Here is a 27,292-nt window from a genome sequence, read left to right as displayed (position 1 = left end):
GACGTGGAAATACATATATACAGAGCTCCGGGTGGAAGGGCAAGTTCCTTTTCTGATGATGAGCAGCTGAATGCTGTATTTGATTTGGTGCATGACCACACCATCCTTTTCCTGGGAGGAAATGATATTTATGAAGATGCAGAAGTTAATGAAATTGTTGAAAACATTCCAGCCGTGGTAGGAGCCACTGAAGGTTCATGTAAATCCTCAGTAACCTTAACCCTTCTTGAGCCTAGAAACCTACCATATGGTTCACCAGTTTGCTGTGGTATGTATAAATTAGTTAATGGCCGTGAATAGGAAGTTGCAGTGGATAAGGAAAGGAAAGGATTGTATCCACTTTAATGCAAAACCTTTCCAAGCAACTCTAAAAGCCAATGGTATACACTGGAATCACCATGGCAGAGAAGTGGTTCTGCAGATATTTATAAACTACACAGAGTTGAAGAAAGAACAGTTCTATGCTGTACAGGCTTTGGGTGGTCCCATGTTATATTAAAATGATTAATTAGTTTTATCTATCTCTATCTGTCTGTTGCCAGATGCCTTAAGCCCTTATAATGGGTGGCCACAAACAAATCACCATGTCACCCTGTCTCCCGCCATTTCACTGCCTTGCTTCCAATTCACCCCCCCCCCTCTCTCTGCACTCCATCCCTCCATCTCATGCTTGGCCTTCCCCTCCCTCTTTCCCCCTCCAGCTCACTCACATACACTCTCCTCATCAGTCTCTCACTCTCCATCCTCTCCACATGACCAAACCACCTCAGTGTGTTTCTCCTAATGCTTCCTATCATATCCACATCCATACCACAACGCTCCTTCACATCCTCATTTGTCAGTCTGTCTCTCCATGTGACTCCACATGCTCCTCTCAAATAACTCATTTCCACTGCTCTCACTCTTGACTTGTGTCCCTCCAACAATTTCTAAGCTTCACTTCCATACATTAGAGTTGGTATCACGATACTGTCAAGTAATAACTTTTTCACTTCCATGCTCACTTCCCTGTTTCTTATCACTGCCTTCAAGGAACCAGCAACCTTTCTTCCTTGTTGTACCCTTTCAAGCACTTCATCCTCCAGACTTCCATCCTTACTCATCACACTACCCAAGTACAGTACTTAAATGTACTCACATTTTCCATTTCCTCATCTTCCAACCTCACTGTACATTCACTGACTTCACCTCTCTCAAAGACCATAACTTTACTCTTCCCTACCTTCAGATTCCGTTTCTTACACACTCTCCCAAACTCATCCACCAAGCCATGCAGCTTCCCTTTGTCTTCACCTAGTTTTAAGCTCAGGGAAATATGGGTTGTTTGGAAATTGAGTGTGTGGATAAAGACATAACCTTAGAGGTTTAACAGCCCAGGGAGATAGGTTTAATACCATAAACCCACTCTTCAAAATTTAAAATAATTAAACTACTGAGCTGGGGTAAGTTTGTGGTTGAAATTAATGGTTAATATAGTAAATTAGAAATCAGTCAAAATGTCTATTTCCATGTTACAGAAATCCTCTAGTAGTAAGTCTGGATGGGTAACAAGAGCCATAAATGATTGCAGTCAATCATTAGATGAAACACCTTAGTCCAAGGAGAAATTGAGTAGTCTCTTGAATATACTAAAGGACAGATGGACTAAATATGAAGAAGGTTATGTAAATTTAGAAGCAGCCATAGTAAAAGCTGATGGTAAAGATCTCCTAGAGTCGGAGACTACCAAATTTGAAGGTATGTCAGAGGAACATCTAACATTGGTGAAGTTATTAGAGTCAAACTTGGCTGAGACTGCCATGGAAATACAAGTTGTGGAATAGCGGAGTAAAGCTGTATTACCACAAATTGTGCTTCCAGAGTTTGATGGGGAGCAAAATTAGAAATCTTTTTTGGGAACAGTTTGAATACTTAGTTCATGATAGAACAGATCTCCCCAATGTGAGTAAACTCACATATCTGTTAGGACATATCAAGGGGACACCATACAAGTTGATAAAGGAATTACCTGTGGAAGGAAACAGTTATGATGTGGCACTGACTATCCTTAGACAGAATTATGAAGACAGGGAGTAGGTCATCACCCAGTTCCTGAAGGCTCTAATTGAATTACCCATACCTAAACATGATTTTGATTCCTTGCAAAATTTTTGGATTGCGATGAGTTGTAATTTAAAGGCTTTAGGTACTTGTGAAGATATTAAAGCAGCAGATTGGGTGCTTCCTAGAATTGTGTCCTTAAAGCTTCTACCAAGAACCAAGGATGCCTTGCATGGTAGGTACCAAAAGGATAATTTCTCCTGTGTTGTTGTTGTTGTTGTTGCTTATCCTCACTCCATGTGGCCAAGCAGATGTATCTACTAAAAGTAAATAATTGCTTCTTTAGGCCATCTACAGGTACAGTACAGTATACATACCATATAGGGATCTAGTGCCCCCTTGCAGTAGACAGCTTCTCTCCAGGGTCAGACTAGGGGCCTTCCTTTGGTGAAGTGTAGAGAAGTATGAGGAGGATTGACTTCTGGGTAGATACTGCAGGTGTTCCACTCAGGATGTACAGCACCATCTTGTGTAGGTTCCTTGTCAGTACCACTAAGTATAGTAACTACCTGAAGGATAAGTAGTCACCTTTATTTCAGAAGGGATGGTTATCTACGGTAGACTCATTTTGCACAGTTCATGTATCAGTGAAAACTCCCATGCAAATTAAATGATGCATTTTTCCTTAAGAGCTATTGTTGTTTGGCTGATGCACGGGAGGAAATTCCCAAATTTTCTCAAAGTCCCTGTTTGGCCCTGTTGAAAAATTTACTCTCACCAAACACGTGTTAAAAAACTCAGTGATAATCATTAGGCATAAGAAATAGTGAATGAATAATAATATAATGGTTGTAAGCAACCAGTAAGTGGAATTTTAACTTGCATTGCTACTGTACATTACAAAGTTACACTTCTTTTGGGAGGGAGACATCCAAGGTTGAGGGGCTAGAGAAAGGGGAGTGAGCAGTGCCTCTAATCCCTTGAGGGCTGAGGCTAGGCCTTAAAGTCCTGAAAGTCACTCCCCCTGGATAAGTCAAGAGCATTATCTCACTGAATCTAATGGTGCAGACATGTCAGGACTGGGATATGGAGATGGCATGGCTGTAGGTGGGATCATAAAGGAAGTTATGAGTTACTGCAATGATTCATTGCTTTCATAATTAACAGTACTTTTGGTTCTGTCACTAAATGGTTGATCTATCTATGTATCCATAGCCAGACACCTTAATCCCATTATGAGTGGCCGTTTGTCTGAGTAAGTCGTTTTATGGGGAGAGGCACTGATCCTCCACCAAACCACTTTTTGACACGTAGGGAACACATATGGGTTGGTTATATGGTTACCACCCAGTGTTGTAAATGGTTTCCTGGCTTGCAGCAAACCATTAGGCTTGTCACTCAGTGTAAAGCCACCTGAAAAAGAAAGAAGGGTAATCAAAAGTGACAGGAAAGATGGGAGGATTAGGAAGAGAGGAGCACTGTCACAGAAAATGAATGATAAAGGTGAAGGAAGAAGTGAGCAACACTACATCAAGTGAGTGGATGATAGTTGCCATCACCTACCACAGACTAGCTGATAACTACATAAACTGCTTGGAGCTGGTTGGTGTTAGAAATAAAATTCATTAATGCTTCCTTGAAGTGGTCAGCCATCTCCAGCACTTTGCTCAGTTGTTGCTGTGTCAGTCCCTCCACCATCAGTCTCTTATGTTGTTGCTTATGTCTCATTGTTAACACTCACTTCAAGGTGTTTGTCTTCTTCCACCTCCTGTAGATTTCATCAAGTGACATCTGTTAGTCACTGTTGAGTTGCCAAATGATATCTTTTGTGATGTTGGGAAAACCCTCCAAGGTTTCATTATTCTTTGTGAACCATCCCTTACTGGTTGTGAATGGAGGTGGGTTTTCAGTTTTCATCACTAATCACTTTATGTACAGGCACCTCTCAATTTACGTGAGTTTAAATTACCATACATGTTTTTTAAATAACATGATGTAAACAAATCTGTCTTTTCATGTGCAATACACGCATTTCTTAAAATAACACAATTTAAGAAAAAACAAAACTTGTGTCATGAGGCATTTCATTTTGCGGCCACCAGAGGTCTCACACTGTCTGAGATGATATGCTGTAGTCACATGGTGTGAAAGAATCCAGTGAAGACTTGTTGGAAATAGAAAAAGAACGTGTGGCAGAGCAGGAGGCAGCAACATCAGCTCAGGAACAAAATTCCAGCATTCGTTGACCGCAAAAGTGATTGCTGATGTGTTCAAGAATACTGTTTAAGATCAGGACTTGCTGTGCTGGAGGAGAATGACTTCAATGTGCAGAGAAGTTCAATAGTTTCCTGTAAGGCGCCAGCAGAGCTTCGTTGCAACAATGAGATGTTGAGGGAAAAACAGAGGAAAACGACCCAGCACATCATGCTAAACTTCTGTAAGAAGAGGAAGCCAAAGCCAGCCACCAGACACAAGTCAGAGCAGGAGACGGATTTGGACGAATTGTTAGTGATGTGAACTGGCTGTGCCTTTCTATCTGTTCAGTGTGTGAACATAATTCATGTGTAATTAACCCCTTAACCGCGGGGCGTCACTTTCGTGACGCTTGGGAGCAAGGGATCATACCGCGGGGCGTCGCTTTTGTGATTCTGTGTTATTTTGAATTCACCCGGGCTTCCAAGTGGGGGCTTGTATCATCTATCGGTACTGCCAATGTCCAACACTAGTCAGCACTCCTAATCTCATCTGTACTCCCATCCATTGTTGACAATTTAGCCATTTCTCCCCGTTCTTGACTCCCCTCCCTACCCCCCCTCCATTACCCTGTCCTCTCGCCTGCCCGGCCGTGCTACGCTAAGTAAATCTTCCCTGGAATTTTTCACTGATTTCATCCATTGAAATAAGCCCTATGTCCTATTCTTATACCAAATAATATATACAAGAAAGAAATAAGGTAAGTGAGAGTGCCATACACCTGGAATTGGCTAATTATCACCTGACAACACCTCACGTTTTTTTTTTTTTTTTTTTTTTTTTTTTTTTTTTTTATGCGAGGAAGAAGGAACCAAAGGCCATGGCCCGCAGTAACAGTTCCCTCCAAGAGAAAAACAAAATACAATAGAGAGCCAAATTCAAGATCCGATCATTTTGAGATGCCTGGACACACTGCGTTTGAAAGACTGGAGATCATAGGCAGCAGGAAATACAGACAGAGGGAGACAGTTCCAGAGTTGACCTGTTGCATAAATGAAAGACTGGGAGTAACGGTTAACTCTTGCATTAGAGAGTTGGACAGAAAAGGGATGAGAGTTTGCTGCCAGACGGGTGCTACGCGCCCGTCGTAGAGGTGGAGGAATGCAAGCAGACAGTTCAGAGGAGCAGTGACCATTAAAGTAGCGATAGAAAAGAGATAAAGATGCAACAGTGCGGCGAAGAGACAGAGGTTGAAGGGAGTCAGTAAGAGGAGGAGAGTTAATGAGACGAAAAGCCTTTGACTCCACCCTATTGAGAAGAGCTGTATGTGGGGAGCCTCCCCACACATGAGAGTTGTACTCCACACAGGGGCGGATAAAACCTCTGTATAGAGTCAACAATTGTGCAGGGGTAAAGAAAGAGCGGAGTCGGCTTAGCACACCCAATCTCTTAGAAGCAGATTTTACAAGAGATGTAATATGATCTTTCCAAGATAAGTCCCGAGTAAATGAAACCCCAAGCATGTTCAAGGATGATGCAGGATTAAGCTGAATATTATTAAACATTAATGGGTATACCTGTGGAAGATTTTGTCGGGTTGATAGGTGTAAGAACTGAGTCTTAGATGCATTAAAGACAACCATATTATTTTTACCCCAGTCAGCGATACGAGCCAAGTCAGACATTAGGTGTGCCATAGCCTCATCCCTTGTTTCTTGAAGTAACTGTTGAGATGGGCGTTGCAGGAACCGAATGGAAAGGTGAAGGGTGGAGTCATCAGCGTATGAGTGGATAGGGTTAGATGTACAGCTTAGAAGATCATTGATGAATAAAAGGAAGAGAGTTGGTGATAGGACAGAGCCCTGAGGAACACCACTGTTGATAGATCTAGGAGAAGAACGATGGCCGTCTACAACAGCGGCTATAGAACGACCAGAAAGGAAGCTAGCGATGAAGGCACAGATAGAAGGATAGAAACCGTAGGAGGGCAGTTTGGAAATTAAAGATTTATGCCAGACTCGATCGAAAGCCTTTGAGATGTCAAGTGCAATGGCAAAGCTTTCGCCAAAGTCCCGAAAGGAGGATGACCAGGAGTCTGAAAGGTAGGTGAGAAGATCGCCAGTGGAGCGTCCCTGACGGAACCCATACTGACGATCGGAAAGAAGGTTGTGATAGGAAAGATGCCTTAAAATTTTTCTATTAAGAATTGACTCGAAAACTTTTGAAATACAGGACGTTAAAGCAATTGGACGATAGTTGGAGGGTTGGGAGTGGTCACCCTTCTTTGGGACTGGCTGAATGAGAGCAAACTTCCAGCAAGAAGGAAAGGTACAAGTTGACAGACAAAGGCGAAAGAGTTTGCCTAGGCAGGGTGTAAGCACAGAAGCACAGTTCTTGAGAACAACAGGAGGGACCCCATCAGGCCCATATGCCTTGTTAGTACTGAGGCCAGTGATGGCAGAAAATACATCAACTGAAGAAATTTTAATGTCAGCTGTTTTTTTCCCCTTGAAATATGCCCTATAATCTATTTTCGTAATAAATATACATGTAAGGAGGGAAGGGAGAACCCTAAGTGATATTTACATTCACCTGGAACTACCTAATTTATAATGTATTGTCTAGATTTCCTGCCAATCATATCAGTGCTAGACAAAGCTGTTTCAAGATATAACATTGGTAGCTCTGAATATATATATCTCCTAAGTAGGCCTCTAATCTATTTTCGTAATAAATATACATGTAAGGAGGGAAGGGAGCAACCTAAGTGATATTTACATTCACCTGGAACTACCAAATTTATAATGTATTGTCTAGATTTCCTGCCAATCATATCAGTGCTAGACTTAGCTGTTTCAAGAAGTAATATTGGTAACTCTGAATAACCCCTAGCAGGCCTCTACGCTGGTGGTCCTCCGTTATCACTCAGTTCTCTCTCAACTTCCGAAGCGAGAGTACGTATGTTTCTTCTTGCTGACTTCAAGGCCTTTTTTCACCCCCATGCAAATGGCCCTGTGACCTTTACCCCCTACTAAACCTCGTGTGGAAAGAGGTAAAGGGCTGACAATTGATAAAAGAGTGACTACGATCTTTCTATTGAGTAAAACAGTGCAAGTGGAATTGTAAATAATGTGTAAATAATGTGTAAACAGCAAGTGAAAGTAATGAATGTAAATATACGTGAACAATGGAAAATAGTTTTATAAGTTATTTCAAGTGACAGTGCACAACACAGTGTAAATAAAATAGAAATGTAAATAACGTAAATAAAATAGAGAACGTAAATAGAAATGTAAATGAGTAGTATTATAAGAATACGAGTATATACCCTAGGAGTAATGAAAGTGAAAGTTTCACTTTAGCATGTCTGAATGCTATGAGTTATGAGAGTGAAGATGAAAGTGACATTCACTCTCAATGCCAGTATACAGGACGAGAAAGTGAATGCTACGTATTTTACTGAAAGAAATTGAATCCCTACAGTGACAGTAAACTAATACTACTGAAGGAAACTTATGGATAAAGACTATAGATATATATAAGTGTTATATAGTAATAGAAATATAAAGTGTGAGGGGTTTTATGAATAATAAATGACAGACTACCAAGAGCGAACTAGTGCCAGTGCGACGATCAGACGCTCTCGTAATTTCCATTGCTTTCACAGTTTTTTTTTTTTAGTATGGATCCCAAACTACTTGAAAATTGTAGAATAGTGTTTATAGTGCTTGTATCTGGCTGTGGTAATCATATTACGGGTTGTCGGGAAGTGTAAAGTGGAGACTTCGTTACCCTACTTCAGAGGTCTCCACAAGTCCTACGGTAACCGACGAAAGCTCAACAATCATTCCAGGAGAAAGCTGAAGGTATGTGCCATAAGCATATATAATTTTATTATTCTAGGACTAATAACTGATTTTTGGCAAATATTTTTTGAGAGTCTGTCGGAGCCCAAATAACCCCGCGGCAGACGCAAGTCATTGGTAAACAAGCCCGCGGTGTAGGGGTTAAAGGTATGGAATTATGGTATAATTGTATTTTATTTACTATATAGTACTCTAGAAAGTTCACAGAACCTTAATTCCTTCACTGAACATGCTTGTATTCATATGGGAAAATTGTTTAAATTACATGGAGTTCAAATTACATGACATTTTCTGGAAAACAACACTCGTGTAAATTGAGAGGTACCTGTACACCTCACGCGCTTTGCATTGAATAACATTAGTATCCACTGGCACATCCATCTTATGTTGGGCACACATGTATTTTAAGTCTTCAGTTTTCCCCAGCACTTGATTCACAAAGTATGATCTTGCGATCTTGCAACAGTGTCTTCATCTCGAGTGAGCTGGATGGCTTAGAGAATCTTGTCATTATTTTTCTTTACAACTCTGATAGTGGACTTGTCCACATATATTGCATTAGTTGTGTCCACCACTCCCTCATTAGTGTGAGGTCTTGATAAAGTTTCACACTTCTCTTCCAGACTCATAAGCACTCTCTAGCTTTAACACCAGAAGGTAAGGGTTTAAGGTCTTCAGTAGTCAAGATTTCATTGGCTTTATCTAAAAAATGTGGCAAAAATGTGGCAGGCCAATTACATGATTTAATTTTGAATGTTGGTCAAGGACAAGATAACAGTGGTCTGGGGAGGTGAAGGATGCAGAGAATGTTGGATACACCTGTGCCAGGACCATGATGTCAATGCTGCATCGCTGCCATGTTGCTATGCGGGCATTTTGAATGTCAGTAGGGACAAAGTGAGTGTTGATAAGCTATTCTGTCACACAAAATGAGTTAGGATGGAAGTTGGCAGTACCATGTAAAACGTGTTTCACACAGTCGAAGAGTGTGTAAATTGAGGGTCTGCTGTAACCAAAGTGTTTCTCCTATTCTAACTTATGGATCAGAAACATGAAGTCTTAGAGAATGGTGATCATAATCATCATCGCGATGAAATGTTTCATTTTCATGGATCCTTCCCAGTGACCTCATTTTTTCCACCAGACCAAGCCATTTCCAACTTCATAAACTTGCTAGAAAAATATCCCAAATGATTGGCGAAAAGTGACTGTATACAGCAGATATATAATGCAGGCATGATAATATAACTATTCCAGGTACTTAAATCTCCCAAATAATAATGCTTATTGTATTTTCTTCTCAGGTTGGTAGCCTGTCCTTAACACAGTGCGAACTAGAGAGCCAGATCCGCTCTCTGGATCTGACAGTGCTGCAACTGCGTACTGAACACCAGTTAGAGAGGCAGCAGATACAGACACTAACAGAGGAGAATACAGACCTGCAGAAGAAAGCAAAGGATCTCCAGACCCAATTGTGGTGTGAGGCTAGGAGATGCCGCAGTAATAGTGGGGGATGTGTGAGATGGAACGTTGAAGAGAAAAGTGTTGTTAAGAATGTAAAAAGAGATAAGCAGGCAAATTCAGAGTCTGGCAGCAATGCTGAAATTGTGTTTCAGGGACAAACAACACTTCCTACAGTCAGAGCTGATCAGCAGAATATTCAGGTAGGTACGACATGTAATGTTTTGTGGATCATGTGGTCTGCAAAGTGGGATCAAAATTTTTGAAGGCTTAAAATCTGTGAATATATATGGCCCATTCCACTGGACACTATGATAGTTCTTCAGCTTTCCATTATCCTTGTTATTTTTTCCGGAACCATTCCACCCCATATACCCGGTATAATACTAGTGTAAAAGTTGATGATGATGCTGTGGTGTGGATTTAAGGTTGTCGATTGTTGCCATTTACAGTACGTATTTCCTTTTCCAATAACGTTCCCCTGGAAAGGGGGGGAAAGAATACTTCCCCAGTATCCCTGCATGTTGTAAGCGGCGACTAAAGGGGGCTGTTTGTTCACCTGTCTTTCACTTCTTACTGTCCTCTTCTTCACTTCTGTCCCACCTCTCTTGATATTTCCGTGTTTCTTCCAGCCTTTATATTCCCTCTCCTCCCGTCAGGTTAGATTTGGTTTCATGACAAGAATAGGTTAAGGATGTTCCACTGAAGACCTTTTGTTCCTTACACTGCTTTCATGCCAAGACCACTTCTGTGTCACCCTTATTATCTTTATAGCCATATTATGTCTTGGTGCTAGTTCTTCATTATTCCTTCCTTCTCTCCATCCATGAATGTTATGAACAACTACTGTAATTTGCTGTTATGTCATTCATAGATATGAATGTCATTTTCCTTTCAGATTTTTGTTTTGCTGGATTGTCAGTTACTTGGAATCATACCCCATGGTCTTATAATAATTTGCCTACCTAGAGATGTTTCATAGTATAATAAGTTTCTCTGGTGTGTATTAGTGGAGCATGATTTTGCACAATGAGGTGGAGGTAAACATTCCACTATTTGAAGAGTGCATGATTGTGGAGTGGATATGGAAGTTGTGTAGATTGTCTTGGGAAGAGGGAAGGGTTCCAGAGGACTGGAAATCAGGTATAATTGTTCCTTTATACAAAGGAAAAGGGGAGAGAGAAGTATGTGGTAACCATAGGGGTATTTGCCTACTTAGTGTGATTGGTAAAATATATGGTAGAATACTCATTGATAGGGTTAGGCATATGACAGAGGAGCTAGTTGGAGAAGAACAAGGGGGATTTAGGAAGGGAAAAGGGTGTGTAGATCAGATATTTGTTCGAAGATGTTTAGTGGAGAAGTATCTAGAGAAGGGAAGAAAACTGTATGCTGCCTTCATGGACTTGGAGAAAGCTTATGACAGAATAGATAGGCAAGGTATGTGGAAGGTATTAAGAGTATATGGAGTGGAGGGGAAATTGTTGAGTGCTGTGAAGAGTATGTACGAGGGAGCTAGGGCTGCGGTGCGAGTGGATGGTGAGCTCAGTGAGTTCTTTGATTTCAATGTGGGACTGAAACAGGGTTGTGTGATGTCTCCATGGCTGTTTAATATATACATGAATGGGGTTGTAAAGGAGGTGCAGGGTAGGGCAGTGGATGTGGGGGTGGCTCTAATGAATGAGGGTGAGATTTGGAAGCTTCTGGTGTTGCTGTTTGCTGATGATACAGTACTGTTGAGTAAAGATGAATGGGAGTTGCAAGGTTTGGTGAATGAATTTGGGACAGTGTGTAGGAGGAGGAATCTGAAAGTTAATGTAAACAAAAGTAAAGTTATGGTGTTTGAGAGGAATGAAGTCACAGAGTGTGCAGTGAGGTTTGTTGGTGAGGATATGGAGAATGTGAGTGCATTCAAGTACTTGGGTAGTGTGATGAGTAGGGATGGAACTTTGGGGGATGAAGTGCGTGAAAGGGTACAGCAGGGAAGGAAGGTTGTTGGTACACTGAAAGCAGTGATGAGAAATAGGGAGGTGAGTATGGAAGTTAAGAAGTCACTGCATGATAGCATTGTGATCCCTACCCTGACGTATGGAAGCGAGGCATGGACCTTGCAAGAGAGGAACAAGTCAAGAGTGAGAGCAGTGGAAATGAGTTACTTGAGAGGAGCATGTGGAGTGACGTGGAGGGACATGTTGACGAATGAAGAAGTGAAGGAACGCTGTGAGGTGGATGTGGATGTGGTTGAGAAGATTAGGAGAAATACACTGAGGTGGCTTGGACATGTGAAGAGAATGGAGAGTGAAAGACTGACTAAGAGGGTGTATGTAGGTGAGGTGGAGGGAGGGAGAAGGAAAGGTAGACCGAGGATGAGGTGGAGGGATGGAGTTGAGAGGTATATGAGGGAGGGGGGGGGTGAGTTGGGGGGAGGGTAGTCAAATGGTGGGTGACAGAGCGACTTGGAGGCGTTTTGTCTGCGGCCACCCTTTGCGGGATTAGGGCGTCGGGCTATAGATAGATAGATAGATAGATAGATGACTTCTGCAAGATATACATGGAAACCAGTGATGTCATACTGCACTGTGCATGTACTAGGGCTTCCAAAGTTTTTTAATTAATCACCATAATTGATTTACCTTAATTTATTTTCTGTTCACATGCATGATTATATTAATGTTACAGGGTTAATGTGAACCCCCCCCCCCCCCAGGCCTGTTGATGAATGTGGACACAATGCAATACCACTTTAACAAACAGGTGAATTACCTGACAGGTTGCAAAATAATGTTTTTCCAACAAAATGGACCATGTGGTTGGTATTACTGAGTCATCCATTCATACCATAAGGTTGCAGAGGAGAAAGTATGAGCTGCACTAAAGTGCTGGTAACATTATAGCTGTAAATACTAGAAGGATTGGTGCTTATCCTGTGCTGGCAGAAAATGAAAAATTTGTTGCTATGTACATTAAGATACAGTGATGCTGGTATTGCAGTAAATATCAGCTGTGTTAATAAAAAAAGAAGCATGCACTATGCCATTGTGGCCCAGAAAGTGAAAAGAAAATGATCCTTTCCATACTGCTTCCAAGGCTTGGATGTAATCATTTACATGGTGCCATAGCCAGGCAAGAAAGTATGTTATTGACAAAAAATTGAGTGCCAATAAGGTTGCAGCTGCTGCCATGCCAAAGATATCATAAGAAATCCCGCAACATGGAGGTTACTCGAAGTAAATTCTATAATGGTTACAAAATAGGCATTTCTTGGAGGAAAATGCACAACTTATGCACTGTGTCTAAATCAGAGTAAGTTGATGGTACAAAACCTTGCATACTTCACCCCAAAATCTTTTGTTGTTATATTGAAGGATTGCCTCTATTTGGGAGAATGAGGTACAGTCATGGCCATAAATAGTCACCTATCCTCCAGTACCCCGTGTCTCAGGCTGCCTCATTTATGCACGGCAAGTCACAATGGAGCAAGAGTGGCTGAGAGGGAGGGGCCGGAGAGAGAAGGGAAGGTGGGGGGGGGGGACGAGTGATGGTGCAGGGGTGGACTGAGAGGGGAGGTAGGGTTAGTAGGGGAGGGAGAATGAATGCAAGGTGGTGGTCATAATATTTGTCTACTTTCTTTCATCCAGGGCATGATACAAATGAGTTAATATTCAGTAGATAATGATGTACAGTACTACATCTTATTACCGGCATCAGATAACAAGCTTTAGATAGGTGATGATATCAAGGGCTGGTTCATGTGGGAAATGTACTGACGTGACAGGTCAAATATTTATGCGGAGCCTGATATTTTTGTTTATCAGTATATTTTGACTTTGGGCGCAGAATGAAATCTGGATGGCTTTGACTTCCTTAATGTTTAATTAAGAAATGTCCTTTACCCTTAAATGTAATTAATTTTGAAACTAAATATCACGTGCAACATGTGACATGGCTGTGTAAATATGATCATCCTCTCCGTATACACTCCCTCCATACAGCCACCATCGTGTCAACTATTTTATGGAATCTCTATATGAAAAGGCTGTTTAAAATAATTGTGCACAAAAGGTAAATAAATCTGATGTCTGTGCACATGGGTGGATATAATAATGATATCTCTCATGAAACGTTAGAAGGAAAATGAAACAAAATCCTACTCAAACTCCCAAAATGTATCTATGTCAATGTTTACCGACATTGGTAAAGCCAAAACAACTAGGAAGGGAAGGTGGGTTGGGGGGACGAGTGATGGTGCGAGGGTGGAGTGAGAGAGGGAAGGTAGGGTATGTAGGGGAGGGAGAATGAAATGCGCAGTGGTGGTCACATTATTTGTCTGTTTTCTTTCATTCAGGGCATGATATAAAGGCGTTCATATTCGGTAGATAATGCTGCATGATGTCTTGTATAGCGGCGTCAGATACTAATCTTTAGATGGGTGGTGATATCAAGGGCTGGCTTGTGAGAGAAATATGCTGATGTGACAGATCAAACATCAGTGCAGAGCCATCGAGACTGGCCCAGATTGACAATGCATGGAAACCAAAGAACAAGAGCGACACAGGGCCTCCTCCTCCAGCACACCAAGAGATGAGTCGAACTGTTCAAACGAAACCAGCAAACCATCGACAACATTGTTTCCTCGGTGCCATGAAGATTGCAAGAGATTTTTGAGGCAGGAGACCACTGGACTACTTACTGAGGCTTTCCTGGTTGTTTTGGCTTTACCAATGTCGGTAAACATTGACACATATATTTTAGGAGTTTGAGTAGGAGTTTGTTTCATTTTCCCTGTAACATTTTATGAGAGATAACGGTATTATATCCACCCATGTGCACAGACATCAAATTTATTTACCTTTTGTGCACAGTTACTTTAAACAGCCTTTTCATATAGAGACTCCATAAAATAGCTGACATGATGGTGGCTGTATAGAGTAAGATGATCATATTTACTGTGGACACAGCCATGTCACATGTTGCATATGATATTTAGTTTCAAAATTACAGTAATTACATGTAAGGGTAAAGAACGTTTCTTAATTAAACATTAAGGAAACCAAAGCCATCCAGATTCCATTCTGCATCCGAAGTCAAAATATACTGATAAACAAAAATATCTGGCTCCACACTAATACTTGATTTGTCACATCAGTATATTTCCCACACAAGCCAGCCCTTGATATCACCACCTATCTAAAGCTTGTTATCTGCCGCCAGTAATAAGATGTAGTGCATCATTATCTGCTGAATATTAACGCATTTGTATCAAGCCCTGAATCAAAGAAAATAGACAAATATTATGACCACCACCCTGCATTCATTCTCCCTCCCCTACCCACCCTTCCTCCCCTCCCTCAGTCCACCCTGCACCATCACTCGTCCCCCCCACCTTCCCTTCTCTCTCTGGCCCCTCTCTCTCAGACCCTCTTGCTCCACTGTGACTTGGTGCCCATAAATGAGGCAGCCTGAGGCATGGGGTACTGGAGGATAGGTGATTATTTATGGCCACGACTGTACTTAACATCTACCTATCTATCTATTGCCAGACGCCTCAATCCCGTTCAGGGTGGCCACAAACAAATCGCCTCCACGTCGCTCTGTCCCCCGCCATTTCACTGCCCCGCTCCCAACTCACACACCCCTCTCTCATATACCTCTCCACTCCATCCCTCCATCTCATCCTCGGCCTCCCCCTCCCTCTTCCCCCCTCCACCTCACTCACATACACTCTCTTCGTCAGTCTCTCACCCTCCATCCTCTCCACATGGCCAAACCACCTCAGTGTATTCCTCCTAACGCTTCCTATCACATCCACATCTACACCACAATGCTCCTTTATATCCTCATTTGTCAGCCTCTCTCTCCATGTGACTCCACAGGCTCCTCTTAAATAACTCATTTCCACTGCTCTCACTCTTGACTTGTGTCCTTCCAGCAACGTCCAAGCTTCACTTCCATATGTTAGAGTTGGTATCACAATACTGTCATGTTGTAACTTTTTCACTTCCATGCTCACTTCCATGCTTCTTATCACTGCTTTCAAGGAACCAGCAACCTTTCTTCCCTGCTGTACCCTTTCAAGCACTTCACCCTCCAAACCTCCATCCTTACTCATCACACTACCCAAGTACTTAAACGTACTCACATTTTCCAATTCCTCACCATCCAACCTCGCTGTACATTCACTGACTTCGCCTCTCTCAAAGACCATCACTTTACTCTTCCCTATATTCACCTTTAGATTCCGTTTCTTACACACTCTCCCAAACTCATCCACCAAGCCTTGCAGCTCTCCTTCGTCTTCACTCAACAACACAGTATCATCTGCAAACAACAGTACAGGGAGTTTCCAAACACTACCCTCAGTATCATCTGCAAACAACAGTACAGGGAGTTTCCAAACACTACCCTCTCTCACCAGGGCCACTCCAACATCCACTATCCTACCTTGTACCTCTTTTATTACCCCATCCATGTACAGATTGAACAACCATGGAGACATGACACATCCCTGTTTCAACCCAACCTTCAAAGAGAAAAATTCACTCAGTTCACCATCCACACGCACTGCAGCCTTAGCACCATCATACATACTCTTCACAGCATTCAACAACTTCCCATCTACTCCATATATTCTTAATACTTTCCACAATCCTTGTCTATCCACCCTGTCATATGCTTTCTCCAAATCCATGAAAGCCGCATACATAACATGAGAGTATGTATTTTGGTGTAAAGGCATAGTGAATTGTTTGCAAGCTGTATGTTGTGTCAGAACTGAAGCAGGGAAGGGGTATAGCCACACTAGTCTGGCTAGGTAGACTTAGAGAAGAGCAGTTTCCCTGAGAAGAATGTCTGAAGGGGGCTCCAGAAGTGTGCTGTTTGGCTGTAGGATTTGGATGACTTTGGTGACTGTGTGTTCGTTTACTGCAGTAATCCTTCCTCAGTTGTGTGTATCAGACATGTGCAGATACCTCATATGTGGTGACCTCAATCATGGTTAAAATCCCTTTTACAAGACACAGTATTTTCTTGGATGTGTGAACTCAGTGAAAAACCTCCTTGACACTTCACATCCACCAAGTGGGGATATTGTTCAACGCAAGTCTGACCCACAGTGCATCAAGCCACCGCTGCTTCAGTCCCTCCTTGAATGTGGTGTTGTTAGTGTCTGGTCTTGTTGTGTGCTTTGTCTCACGGAATTGGTGCTCGTGTTAGCGTGGTCGTCCATATGTGTTATCTTGACAAGATAATGGTACTGACAAATACAGAACTGTTTGAGAGGCCTGTCAGCCTAATGATACCCTTCCCTTGAAGAAGGAACTACAGTATTTAGTTCGACATATAGCCATGAAAATGTTGTTGATGTGGCATGTGCTTTTAGGGTAAGTCAATTAACAGTACGCAGAGAGAAAAAAACATTGTGAAGTAATTGAACTTGCAGTATATCTTGGCACACAGGGAAATGCAGCAAAAACTCATGTGAAGAACAGTTTTGTAGAAGATGGAGAAAATTCTTATGAAATATGTGTGTGCACAGTATAAACATAATGTGCCTGTTAAAGGTGCTATATTGTGTGACAAGGGTGAGAAAATTTATGCTAATACAGTATGTGTTAGCGAGTAGGTTGGCGGAGGGTAAGTCTCCCTGCTCATAAAACAACTAACCCAAATGACCACCCGTTACGGGATTATGACATCTGGCTGTAGATAGATAGATAGACTGTACTAGCAACAGAAATTGTACAATGTACAGCAACACAACATTCATAAATAAACAGTGATGATCACACATTCATTTGCAACCACAGCCCATGGAAACACACTGCTGTAATGTTGCCAGTTAAATATTTTTTCTGTTGGATCATCATTTACAGCACTCACCTCCATTTAGCAACATTTTTTTAATGCATGTTGGCAAGAAATGTAACTGTACTGTTGTTGGAGTTTGTGTTTGCATGAGAACTTTTCCCGCCAAGCGGAGTACCCGTGTGTGCCCCCGGCCTGCGCCTGGAGCTTGGCAGGCAGTCTGACTCAGGCCGCACTAGCAATAGGATTCGCCCATGCCTGGACCTCTTAGAATAATCTCAAGCCGGCCTTGCTGTTTCTATCTCCCTCCTGGTCCTCATCCCAACATGGCGCAGTGGAGTTCTACGGGTGACCCAGGAGTGGCGCCGCCAGTGCCCGAGCAGGCGAAGCCAGAGTCAAAGAACTGGTTCTGCCACATGGCGCCAGGAGACCAAGTGCACAGCAACATGTACAATGTGCCACCACCCCTGCTACAACCTCCAGGGATGGGGACAGCCTACCAGCCGATATACCCAGCCCTACACCCAGAAGCACTGGTCCAGTGGCCAGTGCCGGCACTGCCCGCAACTCCTGGTAAGGCTACTATGGGAATGTTGCCTTCTCATTTCGAGGCATAGGCCCACAGCATTGGGTGCTACAGTAGTGGTTGCAGGTGGGCCCTGCCCTTGGCTGTGAGTTACATGAGATTGCTGTGTGATCCTGAAGTGTAGCAGTGTGTGGATGCACAGGTGGCCAAGCATAGATTTGAGGCCATGTGCACGGAGGAGGCTGTCAGCGTCGTGAGGAGTGTGGTGGTGGACCCCAGGTGCACTGTGGGAGCATGGTTGGACACTTTCACATACACTTAGGAGCCCAGTGATAATGTGTGGTCATATGTGGTAAAATATTGAGCCAAGCCAGGAGAATGTGATTTAAAGTACCCCCAGTGTTCCATAAATCTCGATGATTTCATGCTATTGAAAAAGCTTGTGATGGAGCTGCGCAACATCAGTATGAAAACAGAAGTGCTGCAATGAATTCCAGTGTTGTGATCTGTGGAAGAAATTACAAACACCTGTGAAGTGTTCAAATCGGCGGAGAAAATGGTGGGAGTGCATGGCCACAGTGGTGTGGCAAGTGCGTCAGTGGGCGACGAGGAGTAAGCGGAAGCAGCCAGTGCCACTCGGTTGTGGCAGGCGTGTACAGGGCCACCCCAGGCTCGTGTCCCTACTTCACCAGTGAAGGGCTGCCGGAGGTGCGGCGGCAGCAGATGCAGCGGGGAGAGCCAGTGCCCAGTTGTCAGGGCCACCTGCTGCAGATGTGGGAGGGTTGGCCATTTCCAGCGAGTATGTACGTTGCCAAAGCAGCCCGGTCCCTTCCCTGCCAGACCACTGGCAGCATTACGGTAGGCAGCTCCGAGGCGTCAGCATGCCTCAAGGCGAAAGTGAAGTGTGACAAGCTGCCCACAGCTGACGGCGGTAGCCGATACGGGTGCACAGGTATGCATAGCGGGACACCACCTCATGAGGGGCCTTGGGCTGACTCTGTGAAGTCAAGAAAGAACTACTGTGAGTATCAGTCAACTCACAGGCATGAACATACGCATTGTAGGATGCAAGGAATTTTGCTTCAGCATGGGTGTAAGGTCTGCTGTGGCGAGCCTGTACTTTGCCGACGGGGTGCAGCAGCTGTATCTGTTGCTGCAGATGTGCAAAGCACTGGGCATGGTGCACAGCTTCCCCAGTGTATCGGTTACTTTAGGGGCCGTTGAACATGTGGAAGAGCCCCCAATCCCTGCCCAACCTGCAACTTCCCCATACGTCCTAATGGAAGAAACTGTGAACCTTCCGGAGAAGTGATTTCTGGAGCACTTTGGGCTCATGACACTCACAGTGAACTGCGCCCCTCTGCTGGAGATGAAAGGGCCAGCCCACCACATCCACCTGTGCCCCTGTTCCAAATCCTATGTGGTGCACACGCCAGCATCCGTCCTTCACCACTTCTGTGACGAAGTTCCCCAGCAGTTGGAAGAGAACATAAGGAATGGTGTTACTGAGCCCGAACCTGCAGGAGAACCCATGAGTGGTGTTCCCGTATGGTGGTGGTCCTAAAGGACGGGCGGCCGCACAGAACAGTGAACTATCAGTGACTCAACCAAGCAAGCAGCGGAAGACTCACCACACCCGCCCCCCCATTCGACGCGATCACCAGCATGCCGAAGCACACGTTCAAAACAGTAGTGGACACTCACTGGTGGGTACCACCAGATTCCCCTGGACAAGGAAAGTAAGAAGCTGACCACCTTCATCGTCCTGTGCGGACGCTTCCGCTTCCGGCGCACACCCATGGGCCACTGTGTAGGGCAGGACGCCTTTACCAAGTGCTTCGACGACGCAGCTGCAAAGATCCCCAGGAAACTGAAATGTGTCGATGACACACTCCTTCACAACCATAGTGTTGCTGATGCTTTCAGGCACACATAGCAGTTCCTGCAAACGTGTGGAAAATGGGATCATGCTCTGCCCTGACACATTCTGCTTCTGGAGGAGAAGCATGACTTTTGCAGGTTATCTGCTCGACTGGGAGGAGCATCAGCCTAGCCAAGACATGCTAAGCAGTATAACCAATTTCCCGATGCTGCCACACCCCTCTCTCACAGATATCCAGTTGTGGTTTGGGCTGGTGAACCAGATGGCGATATTCCTCGCCATTGCAACACTCATGGAGCCCATCAGAGAATTATTGAAAAAAAAACATCAGGGAAAGTGGTATACTGGGACGGCCAACTCCAGACCATCTTCAAGTCGATGAAGGAGGCCATAAGCAAGCTTGCGGCTGAGGGCCTCCTGTATTACAACACCACAATGCCCACAGCAGTGTTCACCAACTTCAGCAGGCTTGGCATCGGTTTTGTGATCATGCAGCAGTACTGCCAGTATGTGTCTCAAGAGGCACCCCTGTGCTGCAAGGGCGGCTGGCCGCCATTTGACATCGGCTGAGAAGAACTACTTAACGTTGGAGAGGGAGGCCCTTGTTATTGCATGGTGCCTGAAAAAGGCATTCCTGTTCCTGCTGGGATGTCCAGACCTTACCTTCATCACAGACCACTGTGTGCTTACCAAGATCTTCAGAGACAAAGAGCTGAAAGACATCATCAACCTCCGCATACTCATCCTCAAGGAGAAGACATTGATGTACTCATTTTGCATAAAGTACCTGAACGGGGAGGCGAACTGCACAGCAGATGCACTCTCAAGATACCCCCAGCTATGGGGTGGACTGGACGAGACAGACTTGGCAGAAGATGAGGCCACATGTGCCGTGCTCATGGCAGTGATGACCTGCACCCTAGAAGACGAAGAAGGTGCCTCCATCAAGTGGAGGAGGAAGCACACCAGGACAAGGACTACAGGCTCCTCCATGAGCGCGTGAGCGCTGAGGACTGGGCTGACCGGAAGGATGAGGAGCCAGTAGCAATCCGCCCATACTACAGGATCAGGAGGCACCTGTCCTGCCAGGCGTTAGTAAAGGAAGTAAAGGTAAAAATACGAACAGAGAACGGAGGAAGAGAAGACAGTGTTTATTTGGAGAGTTATGAATCAGAAATTGAGGAAGTGGTACCGACGGAGAGAAGGAGAGAAGAAGGTATAAAAAACATCAAAAATAATTTGAAGGTGGCATATACAGTACTAATGTTGATGGTTTAATATCGGTAAGGCTAGAGATTAACGATTTCTTGAGGGTACATGAACCTGATGCTATGTGATTCGTAGAGACCAAGTTAAGAGAAGATATTGATGTTCGTATGCGTGATGGTCAATACTAACTGCGGAGAAGAGACAGAAAAGGAAAAACGAGAGGAGGAGTGATGATAGCAGAGAACAACAATATAAATGTAGATATTGTACCATGGAAGTGGGAGAAGGCTGGGCTTAAGTGATAAATTTGAAATTAGGAACTGGAGAGAATAGCAAGAGCGATATGGTAGTAGTGTATGTTCCTCCTAAGACAAGAGCATGGAATAATGATGAATACCAGGAAATATTGTCAGACATGGCTAGTTATTTACAGAAAATGATTGAGAAAAGTGACAATATAATATTAATGGGTGACTTCAAGTGTAAAGAGGTGAACTAGGAGGAATGGGACTCAGAAGGCAGCGAAGATTCGTGGGGCACTATATTATTAAATATAACAGTGAACAATGTGATGACGCAGTGGGTCAAAGAAAAGACACGGTTCCGAGGTGAGGACACACCAGCAAGATTAGACTTACTGTTTACCAAAGAACCTGATGTAACAGAGCCTTTGAAATATCTGTGTCCTATAGGAAAAAGTGATCATGTGGTCACTGAGTTCCAGATGAAAACTGGGAATGTGGAGCCAAGAGACCTTTATAGGCAGGGAAGATACAACTTTGGGAAAGCAAACTTTACAGGACAGATAAAATTTTTCAAAAATGCAGATTGGAGAAAATTCAGAGAAACAAGAGAGATACAGAGGAAGTGGGAGATCTTTCTACACCTCTGTAATTTAAGAGTGGAAAAATTTGTGGCAAGAGTAAGGGGGAAAGAAAACAGGAAAAAGGAGTGGTTTAATTGAAGGTGTATGATAGCAAAAAAAAGAGAGAGACACGGCATGGAACAACAGGAGAAAGAGAGGTAACAACAGAACAAAGGAAGAATATAAAAGAACTAGAAATGAATACACAAGAATATGTAGAGAGGAAGAAAAGAATTTTGAAAAAGGTATAATTGACAAATGTAAGGATGAACCCAAACTGTTTTATAGGTTTGTCAATGGCAAACTGAAACAAAAGGAAGAAATCACTAAACTGAAAGTAGAAGGAGAGGTCTATAAAGATGCGGCAATGCAAGCTGAAATAATGAACATATGTTTCCAATCAGTTTTCTTTAATGAAAAGGAGTTTGTGGAGGGGGAGGGAGTGACTAGAAACGTAGTGATAAAAGATATAAAAGTGGAAGTACAGGAACTGTATGAATTACTGGAAACTCGAGATGTAAGGAAGGCCCAAGGACCAGATGGAATCTCTAATTGGGTACTGAAGGAATGCAGAGAACAACTGGTGGATAAGATTCACAGTTTAATTGTGTGTTCTCTGGAAGAGGGGAAATTGCCTCAAGAATGGAAGAGGGCAAATGTGGTACCAATTTATAAGGAAGAAAACAGGGAAGAACCCCTGAATTATAGGCCAGTGTCCCTAATCAGCATTGTCACAAAATTGTGCGAGAGAATTCTGAAAGATTGATGGATAAAATATCTGGAAGAGATGAATATTTTGGCTAAAGTCAGTTTGGATTTAGAAGTGGAAGGTCATGTGTTTCCAATTTGTTGAGCTTTTACTCAAAAGCGATTGACGTGCTACAGGAGAGAGACGGTTGGGTGGATTATGTGTACTATATTTAGATTTGGAGAAGGCCTTTGACAAGGTACCTCAGAAGAGACTAGTGTGGAAACTTAGAGCATATAGGAGGACTGAAGGGGAACCTCCTGGAATGGATGAGAGACTTTTTGAGAGACAGACAAATGAGGACAGTAATAAAGGATAGGATGTCTGGATGGAGAGAAGTAAAAATGGAGTCCCACAAGGCTCAGTGTTGGCGCCAGTAATGTTCCTGATTTATGTAAATGATATGGTAGATGGAGTGAATAGTTATGCAAGTCTGTTTGCTGATGATGCAAAGATCTTGAGGTTGGTAGAAGTTGAGGAGGATTGTAAAATGCTGCAGGAGGATCTGGATAAGATACATGATTGGAGCCAGATGTGGAAAATGAAATTCAATGCAAAGAAATGTAAAATATTTTTTTTCATTCATTCATTTATTGCCAGACGCCATGTATCCCAAACGGGGTGGCCAAGGGCTTAGAGTTAATTGTTTTACAGGGAGGGGCACTAATCCTCCACCAACCCCACTTGACATGTAGGGAAATATTTGAAATGGGTAAAAGTACCAAGAGGCCATCACTGAATTATTTGATGGGTAATGAACCAATCACAAAAGCAAGAGAAGAGAAAGATTTGGGAGTGCTGGTCCAGGATAGTTTGTCACCTGAAAAACATATTAACAAGACAGTTAGAGAGACCTATAAACTCTTGACTAATATAAGAGTAGCATTTCATTATATGGATGAGGAGATGATGAAAAAATTGATAGTGGCCATGATCCACCCTAGGTTAGAATATGCAGCAGTAGTTTGGTCCCCACACAAAAAGCAAGATACTGTATAAACAAGATTGAGAGAATACAAAGAACAGCAACCAAGATGGTCCCCAGTCTGGCATATCCGTCGTACAGAGAGAGGCTGGAAAAGCTGGATTTGCCTTCCTTAGAGGAAAGGAGAAAGAGGGGCGACATGATTGCAGTGTTCAGGACCATGATGGCAGTAGATAAAACTGTCAGAGAAGAACTGTTTGTATAGGATAAGAGAGTAACAAGAGGACATGGAATGAATTTGAAGAAGCCAAGCTGCTTGAAGGATATCAAGAAATACAGTTTTCCTTATAGATATATAGACCTGTGGAATAGCCGGGACAAAGAGATCGTCCAGTCTAAAAACTTCAACGAGTTTAACCCCTACACACCAGGGGTTTTCCGATGTTGCACGCTTCTCCCTAAGGGGGATATCCCTGAGGGAAAAAAATACCCTTTCTTTAAATACTAATATCTGCCAAACTATAACAAGAGAAAAAATTAAAGATACATAAGAATCACCAACTCTTCCTCTTTCACATGAAAGTATCCCCACGTCTCTAGGTGGTCCCATCAATGAGTAAGGATAAGTTAAAGTTCGAAGGGTAGTGGGAAGACGCCTGTGGCTATACACGTCAACCGGCGTTGCTCCGCTCCCAAAATCGTGACTTGTATACACGTCAGCCGGCGGTTAGGGGTTAAAGCTAAATTTGACTTACTGAGAAACAGAGATGGGACCCCATGAGTGTAGCTCATTTCCTGTATATCACAATTAGGTAAATACACACACACACACACACACACACACACACACACACACACACACACACACACAGCTGAAGAGAGCAGACGTCCCAGCCATCGCTGCTAACCTTAAGTAGTTTCAGGAATTTTGTCTGTCCTGTCTCCTAAGGTCTTGTTTTAAATTTAAAATAATGAAAGTTAATAGACTACCAAAAATGTAAAGATTTATTGGCTACACTGTGCATGAATGTTTGTAGTTTTTTTCGGTAACAGCTGTTTTGGTATTTAACCAACATCAAACATGGCCGAAAATATAAACAATGAGGGACTAGAATTTCAAGGATTTGATGCAAATACCAATGTCATGGACCTGGTGAAAACATTAATTATGAGGATTAGTGAACTTGAAAAGAAAGTAGAGAATCTAGTGATAAAGGATGTGTCTGTAAATACGGAAACTACCATACAGAGTCTGATCCAATCCAGTGAAACAGCGAATGAAGAGATTAGGATTTTGCAGTGGGAAAATGTTGAACTGAGGAGGAAACTAGAAGAGAGTACTAATAAAACGGAGAAGGTGAGTAATGTATTAGAAGAACACAAGGCAAAGTGGGCACACGTAGAAGAAGAACAGAAAGAAGTGATCAGCTTAAGAGAGATCATCCAGGAAGAAAGGGAAATGAACAAGAAAGAAATGGAAGAAAATGTAGTGAAAATACTGAAGAAAAAAGAGAAAATTGTGAGAGAAACTGTAGAAAGGAGCAGATGTGTGGTAGTATTTGGAAACAGGGAAGAGGAAGAAAAGGTTAGGTTCGTAAGACTCGAGAGAGACACGAACATGGTGAGAGGAATATTAGGCAAGATTGACCCCGAAGGAGACAAGTGGGTAAAAGAAATTGAGGAAGTAAGGAGGGTAGGGCCTTATAAGAAAGGGGAAACAAGATCAATGAGAGTCAAGTTTACATCAGAAAGTGTAAAAAATGAGATACTTAAAGTGACCTGGAAATTAAGCAAAGAGGCGGGGATGGAAAATATTATAATAAGAAAAGATCTGAATGAAGAAGAAAGAGAAGTTTTAAAATCATTAAAGGAAGAAGTAAAGGATAAAAATGATAAGAGGACAGAGGAAGAATGTAATACTTTTTTTTGGAGAGTACTGGATATGAAAGTAAGGAAATGGTATTTAAGGAAATAGAAGTGAAGGAAACTAACGGGGATGGTTGTGAAAGATCAGAAGTTGAGGAAGTGGTACGGACAGAGAGTAGGAGAGAAGAGGGTATTAAAAACGTCAAAAATAATTTGAAGGTGATATATACTAATGTTGATGGTTTCACATCGACAAGGATCGAAATTAACGATTTCTTGAGAGAACATGAACCTGTTGTCATGTGCTTTGTAGAGACCAAATTAAGAGAAGATATTGATGTTCATTTGGGAGATGGTAAATACAAACTGTGGAGAAAAGACAGAAAAGAAAAAAAGGGAGGAGGAGTGATGATAGCAGTGAAGAACAACATAAATGTAGATACTGTGGAAATGGGAGAAGGCAGGGCTGAAGTGATATATATGAAATTAGAAACTGGAGAGAATGTTAAGAGAGATATGGCGGTAGTGTATGTTCCCCCAAAGACGAGAGCATGGAAGGATGACGAATACCATGAGATGTTGTCAGATATGGCTAGCTATTTGCAAAAAATAATTGAGAAAAGCAGTAATATAATTTTGGTGGGTGAACTGGGAGGAATGGTACTCAGGAGGCGGCGAGGAGGGGCACTATGTTATTAAATATAATAATGAATAGTGTGTTGACGCAATGGGTCAAAGAAGAGACACGGTTTCGAGGTGAGGACACACCATCAAGGTTAGATTTACTGTTCACCAAAGAACCCGATGTAATAGAATCATTGGAATATCTCTGTCCTTTGGGAAAAAGTGATCACATGGTCATTGAGTTCCAGATGTTAACAGGAAACGTCGAGCCAAGAGACGAGCTTCATAGACAGGGAAGATACAACTTTGGGAAAGCAAATTTTACAGGATTGAGAAACTTTTTTGAAAATGCGGATTGGAGAAAATTCAGAGAAACACGAGAGATACAGAGGAAGTGGGATATCTTTCTAGACCTCTATAATTTGGGAGTGGAAAAATTTGTACCAAGAGTAAGAGGGAAAGAAAACAGGAAAAAGGAGTGGTTTAACAGAAGGTGTATGATAGCAAAAAAAGAGAGAGATAAGGTGTGGAACAATTGGAGAAAGAGAGGTAACAACAGAACAAAGGAAGAATATAAAAGAACAAGAAATGAATACACAAGAATACGTAGAGAAGAAGAAAGGAATTTTGAAAAAGATTTAATTGACAAATGCAAGGATGAACCCAAACTGTTTTATAGATTTGTTAATGGCAAACTGAAACAAAAGGAAGGAATCACCAAACTGAAAGTAGAAGGAGAGGTCTTTAAGGATGCGGCAATGCAAGCAGAAATAATGAACAAACATTTCCAGTCAGTTTTCACTAAAGAAAAGGAGCTTGTGGAAGGGGAGGGAGTGATTAGGAATGTTCCGGTGATGAAAGATATAAAAGTGGAAGCACAGGAAGTGTATAAATTACTGGAAACTCAAGATGTAAGGAAAGCCCCAGGACCTGATGGAATTTCTAATTGGGTACTGAAGGAATGCAGAGAACAACTGGCGGATAAAATTCACAGCCTAATCGTATGCTCACTGGAAGAGGGGAAAGTGCCAAAAGAATGGAAGAGGGCAAATGTGGTACCAATTTACAAGGGAGGAAACAGGGAAGAACCCCTGAATTATAGACCAGTGTCTCTAACCAGCATGGTTGCAAAATTGTGTGAGAGAATCCTGAAAGACAGATGGATAAAATATCTGGAAGAGATGAATATTTTGGCTGAATGTCAGTTTGGATTCAGAAGTGGAAGGTCATGTGTTTCTAACTTGTTGAGCTTTTGCTCAAGAGCGATTCATGTGTTACAGGAGA

General features: G+C 42.7%; 1 protein-coding gene across 1 annotated transcript in view; it reads left to right on the top strand.

Moving 5' to 3' along the window:
- The window catches only part of LOC145401057 (uncharacterized), a 601,394-nt gene that overhangs the window by 425,157 nt on the left and 148,945 nt on the right, over positions 1 to 27,292 (top strand). The window contains exon 10 of the mRNA XM_080273430.1: positions 9,404 to 9,763. Coding sequence (XP_080129556.1) covers positions 9,404 to 9,763 — 360 coding nt within the window. The remainder of the gene's footprint in view (positions 1 to 9,403; positions 9,764 to 27,292) is intronic.

The sequence above is a fragment of the Coenobita brevimanus genome, chromosome 54, assembly GCF_032717465.1.
Source record: "Coenobita brevimanus isolate Jiangsu-jjx chromosome 54, ASM3271746v2, whole genome shotgun sequence".
Lineage (NCBI taxonomy): Eukaryota > Metazoa > Arthropoda > Malacostraca > Decapoda > Coenobitidae > Coenobita > Coenobita brevimanus.
Note: the sequence above shows the minus strand (reverse complement) of the source record. Positions and strands in the feature narration are given on the sequence as shown.